The sequence below is a fragment of the Chiroxiphia lanceolata genome, chromosome 6 (genome assembly GCF_009829145.1).
Source record: "Chiroxiphia lanceolata isolate bChiLan1 chromosome 6, bChiLan1.pri, whole genome shotgun sequence".
In the NCBI taxonomy this organism is placed as follows: domain Eukaryota; kingdom Metazoa; phylum Chordata; class Aves; order Passeriformes; family Pipridae; genus Chiroxiphia; species Chiroxiphia lanceolata.
Window position 1 is genome coordinate 19970440 of NC_045642.1, and position 18397 is coordinate 19988836.

The 18397-nt window shown below is 38.1% G+C and overlaps 1 protein-coding gene across 4 annotated transcripts in view; it reads left to right on the forward strand.

Annotated features, from left to right (window-relative positions):
- The window catches only part of CD44 (CD44 molecule (Indian blood group)), a 52842-nt gene extending 38531 nt beyond the window's left edge, over positions 1–14311 (forward strand). Inside the window, exons 9-15 of one of the 4 annotated variants that reach the window (XM_032691882.1) lie at positions 53–214; positions 1742–1927; positions 3269–3502; positions 4422–4607; positions 7406–7528; positions 8784–8862; positions 10808–14311. In XM_032691882.1, coding sequence (XP_032547773.1) covers positions 53–214; positions 1742–1927; positions 3269–3502; positions 4422–4607; positions 7406–7528; positions 8784–8862; positions 10808–11024 — 1187 coding nt within the window. In that variant the 3' untranslated portion in view covers positions 11025–14311. The remainder of the gene's footprint in view (positions 1–52; positions 215–1741; positions 1928–3268; positions 3503–4421; positions 4608–7405; positions 7529–8783; positions 8863–10807) is intronic. The other 3 variants (XM_032691879.1, XM_032691880.1, XM_032691881.1) reach the window with 3 other exon arrangements.
- The last annotated feature ends 4086 nt before the right edge of the window (positions 14312–18397 follow it).

Sequence of the window (18397 nt, forward strand, 5' to 3'; positions counted from 1 at the left end):
AAATGGATCTTTATATACTGAGTTCGTAATTGCTTCACCATCATCATAACAGCTATGGTCTCCACCCATGGGGCCAAACAGAATGACTCCATGCAAGACCCATGGATATATCCAGGTTGGGACAACGGAGAGGAATATGCAACACGGCCTGCTATAATGGATAGAACTATTCCTTCCAGAGGGAATAATCATGAGAAAGACTCTTCCACTACAGGTACTACTAATAATGTCAGTTATGTGTATTGCATCACTTCTGTCTCTCGGATGGCCTGTCCTGGAAAGATGCTGCATAAACTTGTAGACAGGGATAATTACTAATCTCTTAAAATAACAACATAAGTCGTAGAATGACTAGTTTTCTCTGTACTCCATCTGGATGGTGGTGAGATGAAAGTTTTCTGGTTTAGCTCTGTATAAAACATTTGTCCTCTCCTTGCCAACACCACTTTCAGTACTTTCCATTCGTTGGTGAAGGATGGCTGTGAAATTGCATCCAGATCATTACATAAGTTATATTACTTTGTGCTGCCAAACTATCTTTATCTTAAAGTTGAATTCATACTTATGTATATTTGTATATCAGCAGGTTAATGCATTTATTTGTGAATATTCATCTGGGGAAACAGTGTTCTTTTCACAGATTTTATCAAAATATTTGTCCCTCTGATTCACAGAATGATGGGAGAAACAAATTTACAAAACTGGCATGACACAAAATCATGATGCAATCTCATATAACATACTATTCATAACTATTCATAACATTAAAATAATGTGCTAAAAACATGATATGGTCTCTCCTTCTGAAGACTGTCACTGGGATCTGTACATGTAGCCAATGTCTTGCTCCAACATGGTGAGCAGAGATGTGATGCTTCATGGTCTCTCAGAAGCCAGTGACAGGGTGGAAGAAGAAGGAGAGGCCTTCATGTCTTCTCCCCTCCTTCTGTGCTTTGAATGAGGAAGGTGGACGTGCTTTCTGGCTTGCTGTGGTGCAATATGGAAATACAATGTGGAAACAATATGGGTGGTGGTTTTGTGTGAGTGCTCCGTTTTAAAGCTGATCATGGCACCATCACAGAGTCTGTGGAGGATGTTAACGAAGAGAAAGCAACCAAGGAGCCACTGGCACCTGGCACTCCACCTGGAAGGGAAAGTGAACAAGCAAACACCACAGATGGTTCCCATGTCGGTTGGATACCTGCAATTCTTCCAGACACTGAAGACCATCTTAACCGCTTGCAGACCCCTCTTACTACTAGTAAGAACAATGAATTATAACTTGTCACCACTCACAGTGTCTTGAGTAACTTTTGACTGTGACTGTAGAAAGGGTTCTTTATTGTCGGTATCGATACCTGCAATGTAAAATATGCTGTAACAGCAAATGGCAGTGTCCCGGAAGTTGTGGCTCTGTAGTCGGCCTGGGACACAGGTCAGGGAATCCTCATGACTGCTGTCTCTATGTCCCTGTGTCCACTGTCCTTGGGAATATTTTTTATTAAGTAAAAAAGTGGATGAGCAAATGAAAATGTCTCATGAGAACCTTAACAGAGCAGTGGTAGACCTGTACGGGACAGGTCTCCCTTCTCTTATCTTTTTGTGTTGCTAAAAGGGTAACAGTGGTTTAAGGAGACTTGAATGAGATGGGAATGGGAAGGCCACAGCAGCACACAGATGGAATTCACAGCTGATTAAATAATCTATATTTAAGTCATCTGTTATTAAACCATCATAACAGCTGTTGCCTCTCCTGATGATGCCCACCACAAAGACCCAACTCAACCACCTCTGCCTTCAGATAATGAACCAGGACAGGGCACTGAAGGCATCAGGAATCCCACAGATACCCCAAGGGATGAAGTCCTCCACAAGACCACAGCCAGTGTAATCAAAGATGGTAATGACTCTCGTCTGATAGGTACCAGTAAGAATAATGGATCATACTCATTTCTCATGCTTGTGTGAAATGAGGCATTATTTCTTCTGAAACTTGACTCCTTTCCCTGTCTTTCTCATCTTGGAGATCTGCATTCTTGTTGTGAACTTGCAGTGCAAATATTTTTATCATTTTGTTGCATGTGAATATCCCAACAAGAATTGCTCCCTATTTAAGGATATTTTTTTCCCTGAATGCCCTGTGTCTTATGTCCCCTGACTTTTCTCAGGTTTATTTTTAGTAGATGGTAATACTGAGAAAGCAGTTGCTTTGTGGAAGTGGCCAGTAGTGTAAATAATTCATAAACTTAAATATGTCTTTTCATGTCTGACTTTTCCTGGTCTTGATATTTCCACATATTCTCTTAATACTGTAAAATTTGAAATAATTTACTGGAGTTTGTTCATGTAGTTCTTCAAGGTTCTACTTAGTTTCCGAAGATCTACATGTTACCCAATTAAAATTACCCGAGTTCAAAATACTGCTTTTTCACATAAGACAATATAATGTTACTTATTTTTATGACATCATAGGGCTTTGGAAGTTTTTGCATGTCTCTTACATTTTCTAAAAAAGAAATTCTATGGAAAAATTAGCATTTATGCTTTCCCTTTTCTTCTTCAAAATCCATTTTCATCAGAATTATTTAATCCACAACATTTAGGATTTGCCAAAGAGCTGTGAAAGCTAAAGATTGTGTGAATTAAAATACAGTTTATGGATTAAATTACAGTTGTATTCTCTACCCCCTACTCCTGTTTTCTAAATATGAAGGAGATTCGGTAAAGCTTCACAGTTCATTGGTTATTAAGCTTATGTGATTTGACAGATCAGTTGCAAATATGAAAAAGCAAGTATGATTTAGCAATTTATTCAAATGTTTTAAATTTAGCCATTCTAATATAATTCCTGTGTAACCACAGAAATTCTTATACTCATTTTATTAGGAAAATAACATTACTATTTTTGCCCTTCTAAGTAGTGTTTGTGAGGTATTTTCAAAACTAACACTTCAGGCTGCATTGTTTGTAAATGCATATTTCATTTTCTGATTTTGCTTAGTGACGATAACTTTCAGTAGTGTAATTTTAAATTGATATTAAACTTTATTATTAGGGTGTTAGTGAAGGAACAGACAACCCAAAATGCGTGACATATACAGAAGATATTCTTTGCTTATGGGTTTTGTTTTTTTTTCTTCTCACTACATATTCTACATAGGCTAATAAATAAAAGACTAGAGATTGCTAAATTAAATAAAGAGGAAAAAATTTGTAAGGTAGACATTTTAAAATGTCTTTGAAGTTAACTCAGCCATCATCACAACAGTCACAGCCTCCACTGATGTTCTGGAAACAGAAGATATAACCCAGGAAGCATGGGCAACTCACATCATGGTAACAGCTGTTACCTCTCCTGATGATGCCCACCACAAAGATCCAACTCAACCACCTCTGACTTCAGATAATGGATCAAGACATGGCTCTGAAGGCATCACAAATCCCACAGATGCCCCCAGGGATGAAGTCCTCCACAAGACCACTGCCAGTATAATCAAAGCTGGTAATGACTCTCGTCTGATAGGTACCAGTAAGAATAATGGATCATACTCATTTCTCATGCTTGTGTGAAATGAGACATTATTTCTTCTGAAGTTGACTCCTTTCTCATCCTATCTTTCTCATCCTGGAGATCTACATTCTTAGTGTGGACTTGCAATGCAAAAATCTGTAATAGGATCTGTAGACAAGGCGTAAGGGACTCTCTACTGGTACACTTGGTGGTTTCTGTCCTTTGCTGAAGCATGTTTTTGGGTGACCTGCTAACTATTCTGCCAGACATTCACTTTGGTGATTCTGAATCCCCAGCCTCATCTTCCTTTCTTGTGCATCAGTGGGGTCAGGCTTCATATGCTTTGGCACCATGATTGGTGTGGTGGAGGTGCTCTGGTAGGTTAATCAGATGACTTGCTCCTGTGACTCAGCAGCAGCACCATCATAGGGGAGAGGTGTTCCAGTGGTGAGTGCAGTGCAATCATAGAAGAATTATGTCCCATATATTCTGCCATCAATTTCTTACTTCTCCTCACCTGTGGATTGCTAGGAAAGACAGACACAGGTCTGGCTGCAGTATGGCCTCTCACTGCTGAGTTACATGGTCAGGTTCTTGCTGCTGTGGTCTCTTCTCCTCAAGGTCTCCCCTCTCCATCTGTCACTGGGATCTGTACATGTAGCCAATGTCTTGCTCCAACATGGTGAGCAGAGATGTGATGCTTCATGGTCTCTCAGAAGCCAGTGACAGGGTGGAAGAAGAAGGAGAGGCCTTCATGTCTTCTTCCCCCCTTCTGTGCTTTGAATGAGGAAGGTGGACGTGCTTTCTGGCTTGCTGTGGTGCAATATGGAAATACAATGTGGAAACAATATGGGTGGTGGTTTTGTGTGAGTGCTCCGTTTTAAAGCTGATCACGGCACCATCATGCCAGTCACAGAGTCTGTGGAGGATGTTAACGAAGAGAAAGCAACCAAGGAGCCACTGGCACCTGGCACTCCACCTGGAAGGGAAAGTGAACAAGCAAACACCACAGATGGTTCCCATGTCGGTTGGATACCTGCAATTCTTCCAGACACTGAAGACCATCTTAACCGCTTGCAGACCCCTCTTACTACTAGTAAGAACAATGAATTATGAACATTTTAATTTATCCGTCAGTAAGTTATTAATTGTGGATAATGACTATTGTCCAAGCCCGTGCGTACTAACCGTAATTGTAAATTGTTGTTATAGTATGATTTCCTTTTGAGGGTTTGCTATTGTTTATAACCTGCTGATAAGATGTCATGAAGGGTATTTGCTAAAAGGTTGTAAATAGTTGTTTGCAAATAACCTTGTGTTATCAGTGTGTGGTAACACAGTTATTGACGTGAAGAAGTCTAAACTTTCTCCTCATGCCAATACATTTGTGATAACATTTTGCCTTTCTTTACTGTTACTGGACTGTAACGGACATTTCATTTGAGAACAACTTTTTTTTTATTAAAGGGTTATTCTTCTGATAAAGTTAGTGCAATTAACAATAACAGTGTTTGCTTATTATACTACATGTATCCTTTGGTACTTTTTTATGTGTGGTCACATGCTAATTCTATGCAAAGTTAAGGGACTTTTCCTTATTTCCAAATGTAGTTTCCATACAAATAATCATCCTAACCGTAAGGGATTTTTTTTTTCTTTTCCAAAAGCTGCTAATCCAAACACTGTTTTCATGCACTTTCTTGGAAGTTAGTGGAACCATTCCAGGGTAGAATTTGGCCAATGCTCTGTGGACACTCTTTGCACATAAGGAAGGTTAGGTACCTATGTTTTTACAGCATTATACAGCAAACGCTTTAAAGATAATTCTGTTATTAATAATTAATTAATACATTGTGAGATGGAACTTGGCCTACTTTTTTTTTCCAAAAATTTTGTATAAACCCAGTAAATTCAACTCTGTCAAAAATGCCTGGTTATAGTATTTTGACATAGGCATAGCAGTATAAATGCAAAATATATTTTTGATAGAATTTTATTGGAAAGATAAATCTATTTTTCATAATGGTTTCCTACTTCAACAAGCTCATTTCTTGACTTTCTCTGGTCCTGTTCACTCAATTAATCCAAGCTGCCTCCTTAATTTTATGTGCAGACATTACACACTATGAAAAGATTTTTGCTACCTTTTTGTTTTGAGCACATAGAACATGTAAGAACTGGTTTGAAGATAATTTTCAATGTGAATTTCCGCATCGAATCTTTGCATTGTCAGTGCCCTGGCAAAAGGCTGTTTTCCTAAAACTCTGCCTTTTTTCGTTTACTTTCTCTTGGTGCTTTTTAAAAACACAACACAAGGGAATTACTAGGACACTACCATTTTCATTAAAAAAAAATTATTTACTGAATGGTTCGTTCATTTGTAATGTTGCCTCATATTGGTGTAATGGAATGGAAAAGATTCATGAATGTATTGGCAGGCTACAGTTAAAGGCTTTCTCTGAACAGACGGATGGCTTGATATACGATACTACTTTGTTTCTCTTGCTTTTTTTCTACAGCAGTGTTTAAGCTGTGGTCTGACATCACACTAAGTGTCCCAGTGTCCACAGAATAAAAAATCAGTCCACAGAAGGAACCCCAAAAATAAGTGTCCATAAAGAAAAAAACCCTAGTATGTTACCAAAATGAAATGCAGAGAGCTTTTGAGGATCCCTCCCTGCCACTTGCAAGCACCTTCCCAGAGACAGAACAGCAGGGGACTCAACTGAATCCTGCTTTTTCTCGGTGCTCGGGGGAAAAGCAAATGTAGCACATTCTCTAAGCACACACATTTTAATAAATGTCCTACTGCCTTTCTAAGGGGCTTTGTGAAGGAAAAGCTCTGGAATTTTTCAAGGATGATATAAAGCACCTTAAAGAGTCTGTTGAGATGTGGGGTAGACAAGTCAGTATGTTCCTCTTGGTCAGCTTTCTTTGACACTAGATCAGGACCCTTAGCTGCTGAATTATTACTCTGTCCTTTGTTGTGAGATATCACCAAACAACTCACCAGTCAATAAGTTTCTTGTTAATAAAAATAATGAAAACATCTGGAAGATTCACGAGCTGCTTGCTGGCAAAGCAAGAGGGGAAAAACATTCTTCTTGGTTTTGTATTTGCCAGCTGTTATTAGGAAAGGAGATCAGAAATGCTGGATAGAAATGAGTTCCAATGTGTGTTAAAGAAAAAGAACTTTACAGCTGATTAGAGTCAGTGCTTAATTTACTCTGTAAGACTCTAGAAGAATTCAGAGAAGTGGAGATCTGTAATATATTTTTTTGTAGTGATAATGAAGTAGTAGTCCCAAATGAAATTACTGTATCTATATTCTGCTGATAATTTACAACCATTCAGAGAGCTGTCATTCTATTTAATGAGAATATTAGAGTTTTAACATTCAGTTTGATCCTGTGTCGGAATAGAATTAATAGTTTCAAAATTTCTCCATTTAAACCTTTTAGGTTTAAATAAAAAACTAAAATTCTCTCTCTCTCCTTTTCTCATTCTGTTTTCCCCATGGAACAGACAAGATGTTTGACCTGTATGACAAAAGCCTCTGCAAAAAGTTGCCAACACTTTATATTTTATTCAGAAAATTTCTAGGCAATCATAATCACATTTTGATTCACCCAAAAAAAAGAAACATATAAGGGAAACAAGAGGGCAAAGCCATGACTTTTATTTTTCAAAATACTAAAGCTAGCCATAGTTCAGATGAGTATGATACTTATATGTAATAGTTTTCAGTATAAATACTTCTGTACTATAAGTTGCTTCAGCATGAACTTCCCAGAATATGTTTTTTTAATTGTGAAAGTCATAGTCTTTGTACCTTGCTGTTAAATACTCGCTAAGCATATTTGGCTTAATGGATAATTTTTTTTCTTGTCTTAGGCTCTACCTCTAGCATATATGGTAATGAAGGACCACGCAAGGGACATTATGAATCCACTACTTTCCCTGGAGAGACTGCCACAACAAAAATAGATTCACAGCCAAGGTCGGCCCGTGTGCCAGGTAGGTTTTTGAAATCATGTTTTAAAAATATAAGTAGAGAATTGCATTCATATGAACTAAAGTAAGAGATGAAAATGAGGTCAAGTACAATTGTTCAGGCTTTGTTATGAATCAAATAATATTCAGCACTTCACTAGTAGTCTAAAAAATGGAATGTATTGTAACTCATATAATTTTCCAGCAATATTGAGATGAGAGAAACCATGCATTTGGAGAATAGGATTAAGATTCAAATATTTTTATGAATTGATAGGAAATCAGGCAAATCTCGTTAAAGATCTATTCACAGTATTGTATCCATGAGAATGTTCAGTAAAAATGATGGCTGAGACAAGTGTTGCAGAATAGAGTTTGCAGAATAAAACAAAATAAAAAGAAGCCGACACCATGATACAGTTGGAAAAGAATGCAAATATATTCTGGGACATATTAGCAATAAAGTAATTTTTAAAACAGAGAAAGTAATTATCCCATTCTACTTAGACCTAGCAAGTCCAGAGCTGAAGCTCTGTGTTCAGTTCAAGGCATTGCTAACTCACATAGGAAAAAATGGAGAAGAGCATACAGAGAATTTTGGAAAGGTAACCTTTGAAGCACCTTCTGAAGAACTCATCATTTTCAGAGAAAACTGAGGGGAGATATAAGAAGACCACGCTACAAAAAGAATGCTTATCAGTTTTTCACCACAGACTAATCATAATTAACTAATTAGAAGTGGAAATTTGTTTCAAATACAGTGTAAGAGTTTTGTTAAACAAGGGAGACCTGTTTCAAACAAACAAAATCAAGCAGTTAGCTCTTTGTAGAGGACCTCCTTCTGTAATGGTAGTAGGGCTATAATGGTAGCAGAGAAGAGGCTACTGGGAAGGTCTTGAAACCTCCTTTACTAAAAATGTACTAGAAATCATTCTCCTTCTTGTAGGTGTGTCATGCTAAGCCTTTTCTTTTGCTCTTGGAGTAAGTCAGTCATACAGCTCCTCTTCACCTATGCCCACCAAAATCCAGTACTTACGGGTGATAACAACAATGGGATATTTAATCTGAGTTGGCCTGTGTATAGCTGAATGATGAAAATTTATTTGACTTACACAGAAACACTTTGTAAAATGAACAAACATCCATGAAAAGCAGGAAAAGAGTGACAGTTAAATGAAAGTAGAAGAGATTGTGTTCTTGTAGTTCTACATGAGATTCTTGCAAAACTACATGAGATACATTAACATGCTTTTCCCCCCTCTCTCATGTCTCCCTATAGAATGGTTGATCATAGTGGCTGCTCTTGTGGCACTTGTATTGATTCTTGCAGTGTGCATTGCTGTTAACAGTCGGAGAAGGTAAGCTTGGTCAAAGAGTAGAAAAATATAATGCAGGAAAGAGCATCCTCTGCAATGCTCTGTGTCTTGGGGTGTGAGAGCCCAGGTGACCATGTCCTGCACAGGTCACACATCAGCCTCCACACTCACATGGAATCATTTGATATCAGTAGCTGTATAAACAGCTGTATAAACTGTTTGGTCTTGGAAATGGAAATTGAGTGCATATAGATCACAGAAAATTATTCTCTATCTGTTAGTTATTAATGGGAAAATCCTGTTCACTGAGGGAGAAACTGTGAGATGCACATAGACAGTAGCAACCACAGGATGAGCTGAGTATAATCTTCCACCATTAACAGTGTTGTCTGTGTACAGTCTGGAGGGTTGTATTGGACAATTGCTATCATTAGTCTGTTCCTCCCAAACAAGAGTCAGTATCATAGCTGGCAGTCACAAGGATATATTCTAACACTGCTATCAGAGCTCTCAATAGCTTTATTTACTCTACTTTACAGATGAAGAAGCTGAGCAATGAAAAGGTGCAGTGATCTGTGCTAAGTTAGCCAGGAAATTTGAAAAAACCTTAACCTAAAGCATGGGCTATAAAGTTCTTACAGCTTTCTTTTCTCTGGGGACTATTCTGAGGTTACTTCTCGATTGTCTTCAACAGCTTTTTGCTACTTGAATGTTAAAATTGAGCCCTTTAACAGAGTGACTACTGAATGCTACTTGAATATTGAATTTGAACTCTTTTTTTTATTGGAGTAGTAACCATATAGTATGTGGAGATTTTTGTTCAGGAAATAGTGAGCAAATTTTTTCCTAGTCTGTTGGTTGCAAAGCACTCTGAGCTGCTCTTTGAAGAGGCTTTGGAGCTCCACAGCTCCTTGCTGGTGTCCTTTGGCATTTTATGGCTACAGAGCAGGAAATCATTCCCGAGGGTGTGTGTAACATTAGCACAGTGAACTGAGGTATTTCAGATAAAATAACCCTCATCTATGAAAGTGAAAAAATAAGCATGAAAAAAATAGTATTTCTGAAGCATAATAGTATAATTGAACTGCCAAATTAGTAATTCGGGCAAAATATGCTTCATTGAAGAAGAAGCACTTAAAAGTACAACTTCACAGAGACATTGTCCCCCTTAGGAGAGCTGTGCTTTGTATATTCAGTGTTTCCTCAAACACAAGGCTGTTTGAGGAAAAGTAAGATGTTCAACAGTGTGTAGCCATAGAATCATCTTAACAGTCTGAAGCAAACCTGAGAGCTGTAACTAGTTCTTTCTTACTGCATTGAAGAATATGCAGCCCATGGTGCATCAGTTTTGGACTGGTGACTTTCTAAAGGAATGTGTGTGTGTGTGTGTGTTTTCATTCAGAGCTATATATATAAAGTTTACTGGGCATCACTGCAGTGAGTGTAACTTTAAAGGCACAGTACCTATTTCCTACCTTAACATCATAAGGAACTGTGCTGCAGATAGCAGCAGTAGTGCTCCGTATTTCCTTGCTGCTCATTGGCTTCTAGGCTTGACATGCTAATAGAAAGAAAAAGAGAGTTGTTTTGTATAATGAGGTGAGAGCTTGATCTGAATTTTCTACTCCCTCGAGAACTCATGCATTTTCAAAGGTATGTCCTTATAGTGGGATATATACAAAGTTCATAAATGTGGATATATTCAAAGGTTAGAAAAAGAATTTTGGCATTCAGTAATGAATGTTATTCCTATATGTAGGAAAAATAGATATAAATTGGATAAGTGAGCTCCTGACAAATGTTATGCATTTGGATACTTTCAAAACTGAAACGTGATATGGAGAAACTTTGCACTTTGCATAGTGTAAGTCTGCACTGGCAGACACAAGTTTATTTTCCAATCACCTTTTCCTAAATATTGATGTTCAATTTTTTTCTTATTTCTCTTAGTCTCTATTAATATTATTTTATTTTTATTTATTTCTAGATGTGGGCAGAAGAAAAAGCTAGTGATTAACAATGGGAAAGGGGCAGTGGAGGACAGGAAGTCAAGTGCATTAAATGGAGACATCAGCAAATCACAAGAAATGGTGCACTTGGTTCATAAAGAACGGTCAAATGACCGAACACAAGCATGTGATGAACTTATGACTGTTAATGAAACACAAAATCATCAGGACCTTGACATGAAGACTGGAGTGTAATGGTACCATGTTGGCAAGTAGATCAGGGCTGGGGAAATCAAAATCATGTGGAACTTGAACAGGAATTCACAGATGCACTGTGCTACTGATGTCTTTTGAAAATAAACATAAGTTTTATTCCTTTTTAATCACTTTACAATGTTGCCAGGGTTAAAAAATTGACATGTGCTTTCTGAAATATGCCCCAAGAGTTGCATAATGCTCTCAGTTCCCAGTCCCTACACAGAGGACTTTCACTTTGTCCTGGATGTTGGGAGGCATACAAGTTTACGTCATTATTTCCCCAGATGGAAGGTCTTCGCTGTGTGGAGCTTAAGAAGTATCCAGTCACTCCATCTTAGAAACATATAAGGTACTAAACTCGCCATGATACAAGAGTAAATGAGGAAAAAATGTCAAGAGTGACAATCAAGTCTAAACCCAAAAGGCGTGCTCTATAATGTCTGAAACATGAGAATCCTTCAGAAATGCCTTCCAGCTAGGAAGAGCAGAGGGTGCATTCAGAATCTGCTTCTATAAACAGAAAGTGACATTTTGTAATTATGTGTGGCTTGGTCCACAATGAGGGAAACCCAGAAGGATAAAATTTATTTATCTCTATTTTTAAATGATACTATGGGCATACAGCAAGTCTTCTCGGGAGGGGTAATAAAGAGATGAAAATGCAAACTGATACATAATAAAGTTCTATACTTTATCATCCTAGCAACCTGTACAATTATCTTTGAGTTTTTGAGATATTCTTTGCTCTTCTCCCTCCCTCATTCATTGGTCCAAGTTTGTGCATGTTTTTAATGAGTCTGTTAGTTAAGATAATGAATGAAACAAAATGACCCCAGCTCTAGCACACATGCACAAATCAAGCATTTGGAGATCATTAGGGAAGGTGACAGTATTTTATTCCTGAAGAATGGGTCTCTATCTTAGATGTTTTACTTTTTATTCCATTTTACTTAGGAGATGCTGAGCCTAGTAAAATTGTTTCCCTTATTATTATTATGTCGTACCAGTTTGCTGATATTTTAAAAGTTCTTTTTCTATGATCTCACTAATTTCCTCAGAATTCTATTTCATCTACATTTTTTCCATCTGCTTTTTAAAAAGAAACATTGCTTACGTATTGGTACCAGAAATTCAAATGCTACAGAAAAGGTCAAAGAAAATGAAAGGAAACTCTCCCAGCCATGTAATATAGTAGAGTAGCTAAGCTGCATTGTTATATGCTTGTGTTTTGTCCTTTTGTGTCTGTTATGTAAAGTATTTGTATTAAGCTATGATGCTGTGCATTATATTGATATGAATTGTCAGAAAAAATCTTATTTACTACCAGTGGTCTGTGCTATTTTTAAGCAAGTAGTTTGGAATGATAACTTCTAATTGGGCTGCCCCAAGAAAATGCAAGTGAAAACAATTTAAGTAATTGCAACCTGTGGTCTGCGTCAGCTGCTGGATAGGGATGGCCTGTAGCAGGGTTACACAAGTGTTCCTGTTCACTGACCATAGCATCTGTCTTTGAAACTGTTCTGCTAAAGCATTTTATTTTATGTTCTCCATCTGAAACAGCCTGGAGGATGAGTATTGAGCTGGCTAAATACTAACTTTAGCTCACACTGATCTTTACTGGAACATAAAGCACAAGACTGTTGATTATATTTCTGAATTGCAGTCCTCCAGCAGTTTCCCATGTGTTTCACTGAGATGCTCAGTGCCCTGGTATCTGCAGGCAGATCTTCTAAGGGCAATTTACACCTGGGCAAAAGGTCCCAAGACAAGCAGAGGTTTTAAAATATGCATAGGATGTTGTCTGACTTTATGTAGGTCAGCATATTTCATCTATGAACAGTGCATTGGTTTTTGTTTAATCCCTGTAATGTTTTTAAGCAAGCTTTTCTATTTGTCATTACAAATCAAAATGTTCTGTTGAAGGTTATGTTTAAACTGGTGTTAGGTACTCATTTCACTAAGTATAGAGATCCAGAGTAAGAATTATTCCTCTCCTTAAGTCCTAATTGAATATAGGTCTTAATGTAAAGGAGATATTTCATTGTCTTGGAGCCTAAATTTCTCTTTTAGAAAAAGAAAAAGTTTGTGATGTTATTCATCTCCCTACACAGGTGTTGAATGAAGAATCTCACAAACTTCTTCCTAGTTTACCTTACGTTCAGCAACTATAAATGCACAGACAACACTGGTTGGGTTTTTTATATATTTTTAAATAGGGAGATGCTCAAGTTGTCTTTACAGAGGCACTGCCATTATTTTATATATGCTGGTTCTTTTTAGATTATGTCCTGTGATTCATGTGTGATTGTTTCATTATAGTTTCAAAACTACGTTTCATATGTGTAATATAGTACATATTTTTATTAATCTTGATTTTATTATATGAGGGGTTGTTTGTTGTGTGTATGTATTTTTATACAGAGCACTTGATATATTTGCATATTTATTTAACAGATTAATCAGAATGATAGAAAATATCATATCTAAATTGTAACTAGCAATAGTATTGCTAAAAACACATTGAACTGTAAAATAAGCTTCCAAAATAAACTTGATTCCACATTGAGGATAAACAGTAAGACCAGCTATTAGCGGGAAAGAAGTATTCAGCAGGATAATCATGCTGAGTATTTGTGACAATTTTTTCTGCTTGCAAATTCTAAGCCAGGTCGAGGTGAATGCTATGTGACCTTTTCTGCTCTACCAGCCTTCCATAGGCTCCACAGATGCTCTGGGAGTTGGTGGTCAAGTCAGCTTCCCCCCAGAAGCAGACATCAGCTTGATTCAATTTAAGATCAACCCACTAAGACCTGCATGACTATTCTTGGCTCATTGAACCAACAGCATTTAGAGAGCACAGCACCCAACCCTTCCTTCAGCGTGTTGACAGACAAATTGGGTTTTGGTCTATCCTTGGTGCCTAGGAAGTATGAGGATCTCTTCTAAAGATGCTGAGGAGGTCAGACCCTGTGATCAGCTTGTGTTAATTCTTTGTCTTGAAAAGTTTCAAATAAATGTAATCCAGACCAATGGAAGTACTGTTTAAAGCAGTAGACGCATTCAAGAGAGAGATTTTATGTTTTATAAGAATATAATTTTTTTCATGAAGCAATGCAGAGTGATTGTTTCATCTGTATTTTCTTGAAGATCTTAGAAAGAGAAAGGGTATGTGGCCATCATGTCTACCTGTGTGGATATTAAACTCTTACCACAATATCAGTTCCAAAATTGTGACTTTGCAGTTTTTCACATGATATGGCTGTCTTTTGTGTGTCCCTTTTCAACAACATCAGCCTCTGTACTAATTAGTTTGAAGCATGTTGTCTGGAATATTATTAGGAGACAATTACCAAGTGTCTCTTTAGTGCATATCATTCTGGGCAGGGCTGGTCCTAATTATTCTTTCTGTAGATGAAGGAAAGAAATTAAATCCTCTGGAAGCTGTGTACTGTCTCAGTTTATACAGATTATGAGATATTTTGTAAGTCGGCAGTTAATGGATTTAAGTTATATGAGGCCATTAGACAATAATTATTTCTTAGTCTTTATTAAACAATTCAAGGGTTTGACTCCCCTGGAGTCTTTGCAAGAGATCTGATTAGTCAAATACCAGCCCTTTCAGTAACCACAGATACTGTCTAATTTTTCTCTGTGGAAGGGAGAAGGACAAAAAGGTGGCACGAAAACAGCTGTTACCTTGGGTGCAGTTCCAGCTGTGTGGGAGTGGGTGACCGGTTTCTTAAGAGTGGAAAGAATTGTGAAAAATTGTTCTGGGGTTGGAGCTCTGGGGAATCAGGGATGGAGGGAGGACACAACTGATGGGAAAGGAAGTAAAGGGAGAGTGAAATTTCTGTACAACTACTGGGAAAGTACCTTCAACACTCCCAGGCCTCTGGCACTTGAATGTTTCACAGCTCTGAGAAGGAAAAAAGAATTAGCCTTTTCCTGTGGACCTCCCCCACCTCCAAGTCATCCTCTACATTCACCATCTCCTTTGCAAAGTGATTTTGAATAATTTTCCCCTGGTAGCTTATTTCTCATTATTGCTGTGCCATGCTGCATTTGGCATCCACCAACACCATGCTGCGAGCAAGCAGCTGTGACAGTGAGGAGTGAGAGGCAAAGCACAAATTCAGCAAAGATGAGTAATAATGTCTTTTGTACAGCGCAGAGACTGTGCTTTTTTTCTTCCCTTTCTCACCCATTTGAGCAAGGTTAGCAATGGCAAGATTTCGAGAACATTTTGCTTCTTGCTTGTCTTCCTGTTTTGAAAGTGCAGGACTGATATGGATCTTCACATAGCTGCATAGTTTTTTTAAAAGCTGAAATTGAAGAAGCGAATCCACCATCAAAGAAGCCCTCCTGACCTCAAGACAGTTGACGATTGTTAAAGCACAAGTAAAGCAGAGGCAGTGAAAGCTTCACATATGCTTTAAACACAGCCTTCTATCGATTTTGTCTGGATGGGTCCAGCAAGAATTAGAAAGATTTTATCTGAGTGACACCTTCAAGGAGTCTCAGGTTTTTTATTAAAACTTCCTACTCTACAGGCAAAGTGGTTTTGGATGAACAAGCTGGGGGATGAAACCTACTTTCATACATTCTCTGCAACAAAAAGCTGTGTATTGAACACTGATGTGAATGTCTTTAATTTTATGATTTCTTTCGGAAAAAAATTATGAAGTTTTGGATAAAAATAAGTCCACAAGGACTGTCAAATAAGAATTATTTTTTTTTAAGGAACAGACATAGTTTCAGCTAGTTTTAATATTCCAGACAAAATCTAACCATGCAAAACTACTTTTTTTTGGTCAATTTTTTTTTGGGGGGGGGAAGATTCTTCATGCCTAATGGATAATACAGCTCTCCCTTTGTATTAAAATGCAATTCTTACAGGTAATTTATTTGCCACTGGAAAATAATGTATGTGCAAATTTACAATAAAATAGGACTATTCAAGTCTAAGATGACATAAGTGTATCTATTGGAAAACCCTCAAGCATTTTTCAGAATATTAAGGAAAAGCCTCACTGAAACACCCACTTAACTTAGAATTTAGCTCAACAGCTGCTTGCTTCTGGTGCTGAATCTGAGGCACAGTTAAAGTTAGGGGTATGTAGGCTGGCAGTGGTAAATGAGCATATGGCTCTCAGGCAGAGGCTCTGTGCACCCAACAACTTTCATGTCTGCTGAGCTTGTCCTGAAGTCCTTCTAACTCCCAGAGCAACTCAGGACAGAGGAGGATATGATAAGGCATTTTTCACTTCTCTGGAGGCTGTAAATTTTGTACCTGGCATCTGAAAGCCTTGCCTCAGGCAGTCATATTATGGTGGGGTCAGTTTTAATGCCCATTTTGATAGTCCCATGTTGAACTGTATAAATGGTTTTGTATCATTTGGTACCAAATGGCTCTGGTACAGCAGAGTTTTTAGCTTTAAATCTAAATTTACTTGTATTCACATCATCTAGCTTCTGGCACCACATACTCAAAAGGGTTTTTTTCCCCTGGTTTAATCTGAAAAAAAAAAAAAAAGGCTTAGGTAATTTTCAATGAACACATTTTCTTTTGTATGAATTGAGACTCCACACTTCCATTTTTCTCAGAACAGACAGTAATAAACTGGGTAAGTTTTGCCTCATGATGGGAATTTCAGTATTTTAATTTAAGAGTTTATATTCACCGCTTTTAATCAGCCTACTTTTTTTAAAAGCAAACATCCGGTTTAGGGCTGCTGCTGCAGATTTCTAGCAGCACCTTACCGTAGCTAACTCAGGGAGACAATTTTCTGCAGCTCTCAGCCTGAGCCTGTAGAATGAGTTTACCTAAGGTGAGTCCATCACAGCTGAGCCCCATAATCAAGCCACAGTGATCTCAGCTGACAACAGCACTCCAAAGGAGAGAATAGGCCTCCTGCACATACCGTGGAGGACCACTGTCAGTGATACAAGCCTGAGAGCAAATCCCTGGACAGAGTAGTTTGGGTTCCTTTCAGTTTTCAGATTCATAAATTATTCTATGTTTTGGCTTTGTTCAAGCATTGCCAAGGTACATCTAAGTACTGTCTATCTGTATCCTAGTGAGCAAGCACATGGGGTTTGTCTTACTGTAAAACTGTTTCACAATCATCCACTCAACTCAGCATGTTTTGTTTTGCAGCAGTAGGTCATCAGATTCACCAGTGGAGTCAAGTTCATAGTTGTTGGGTATTTCCCTACAGTTCTTTTGTAGTTCATTTTCATCTTTAATTAGTCAAGTGAAAGTCTGAAATAAACTCTAGGTAAGGCTTCTTGTTCAGCTAGTGACTTAAAAAACAAAATTGCCCTTTGTTCAAGAAGGGTGACTTCACCCCTGCCCATGAAGAGGATAGGTATAAAGCCTGCCTGTTGGTTACAGACCAGTCAAAATGGGAGAAATGAGGTTCAGAAACAAAGCTTGTGTGATCTTTTCAATTTAGGTAATACCACTAACCTCAGTGAAACAATGGAATGAATTTTGAGTGCATTTCCTAGCTTGGTCTCTCTACTTGTCCCTTCAGAGAGTTGGGAGTCAGATGTCTTTTCTCACTTGCACATCTCCACAGCAGCATTTCTCAAGTGGTGCCCATGGGTCACGGGAAAATGGTCCATGGAGCACTTTCTGGCACCCCAGTAAGAAAACAGACAAATGGAGATAGATTAGTCTTACAATGAGCACAGGAAAAGCAAACATTTTTAGTTCAGTCACAAGTGAGAATGAAGAGCACAACACTGTGTAAAATAGACCCTATGTTGCTTTTCTAAGTACTCATCCTTGTGCTACAGAAGCACCATCAACAGTGTGAGGTCCTGTTCCTCCAGATCCTGTCCCTGTGAGTTTTGGTGGGTGACAGTCAGCTTTGTAATTTATCTGTCTACACAGACACGTTCTGCTTATCACCACAGAACCTGCCTGCTCTGCTAACACCACCACAACCACAAGGCCTGATCTTGCATGCAGTCTGTTTTCCTTCCTACTTTCACTGCATGCTGTACATGTGAGACAGTAGACAGACATCTGCCAAGCCTGCAAAGCTGCCTCAGTTTTGTGTGCGTGCACGGGGCTCTGCACAGCTTCGGAAGCACTAAACCCTGCTGGGGTATTTGTACATTCTTGTAGTATAAGTCCTTGCTGCAAATAACTCTTTCTAGCCCAACTGAGTGTAATTTTTAATGTTGTTTTTCTCCTAAAGCACTGTACGTTGGGGCCACCCGTTTCTTTCATAACCTTGTCCTGTTTACATGTACTATCTAATACAAAGGAGAAGATTGAGTTTTAATAACCCTGAGTGTTATCTCAGTTTTTCTTTCATGCCTGAGAGGAGATATAGAAATATCTCTTAATATGAGTCAAT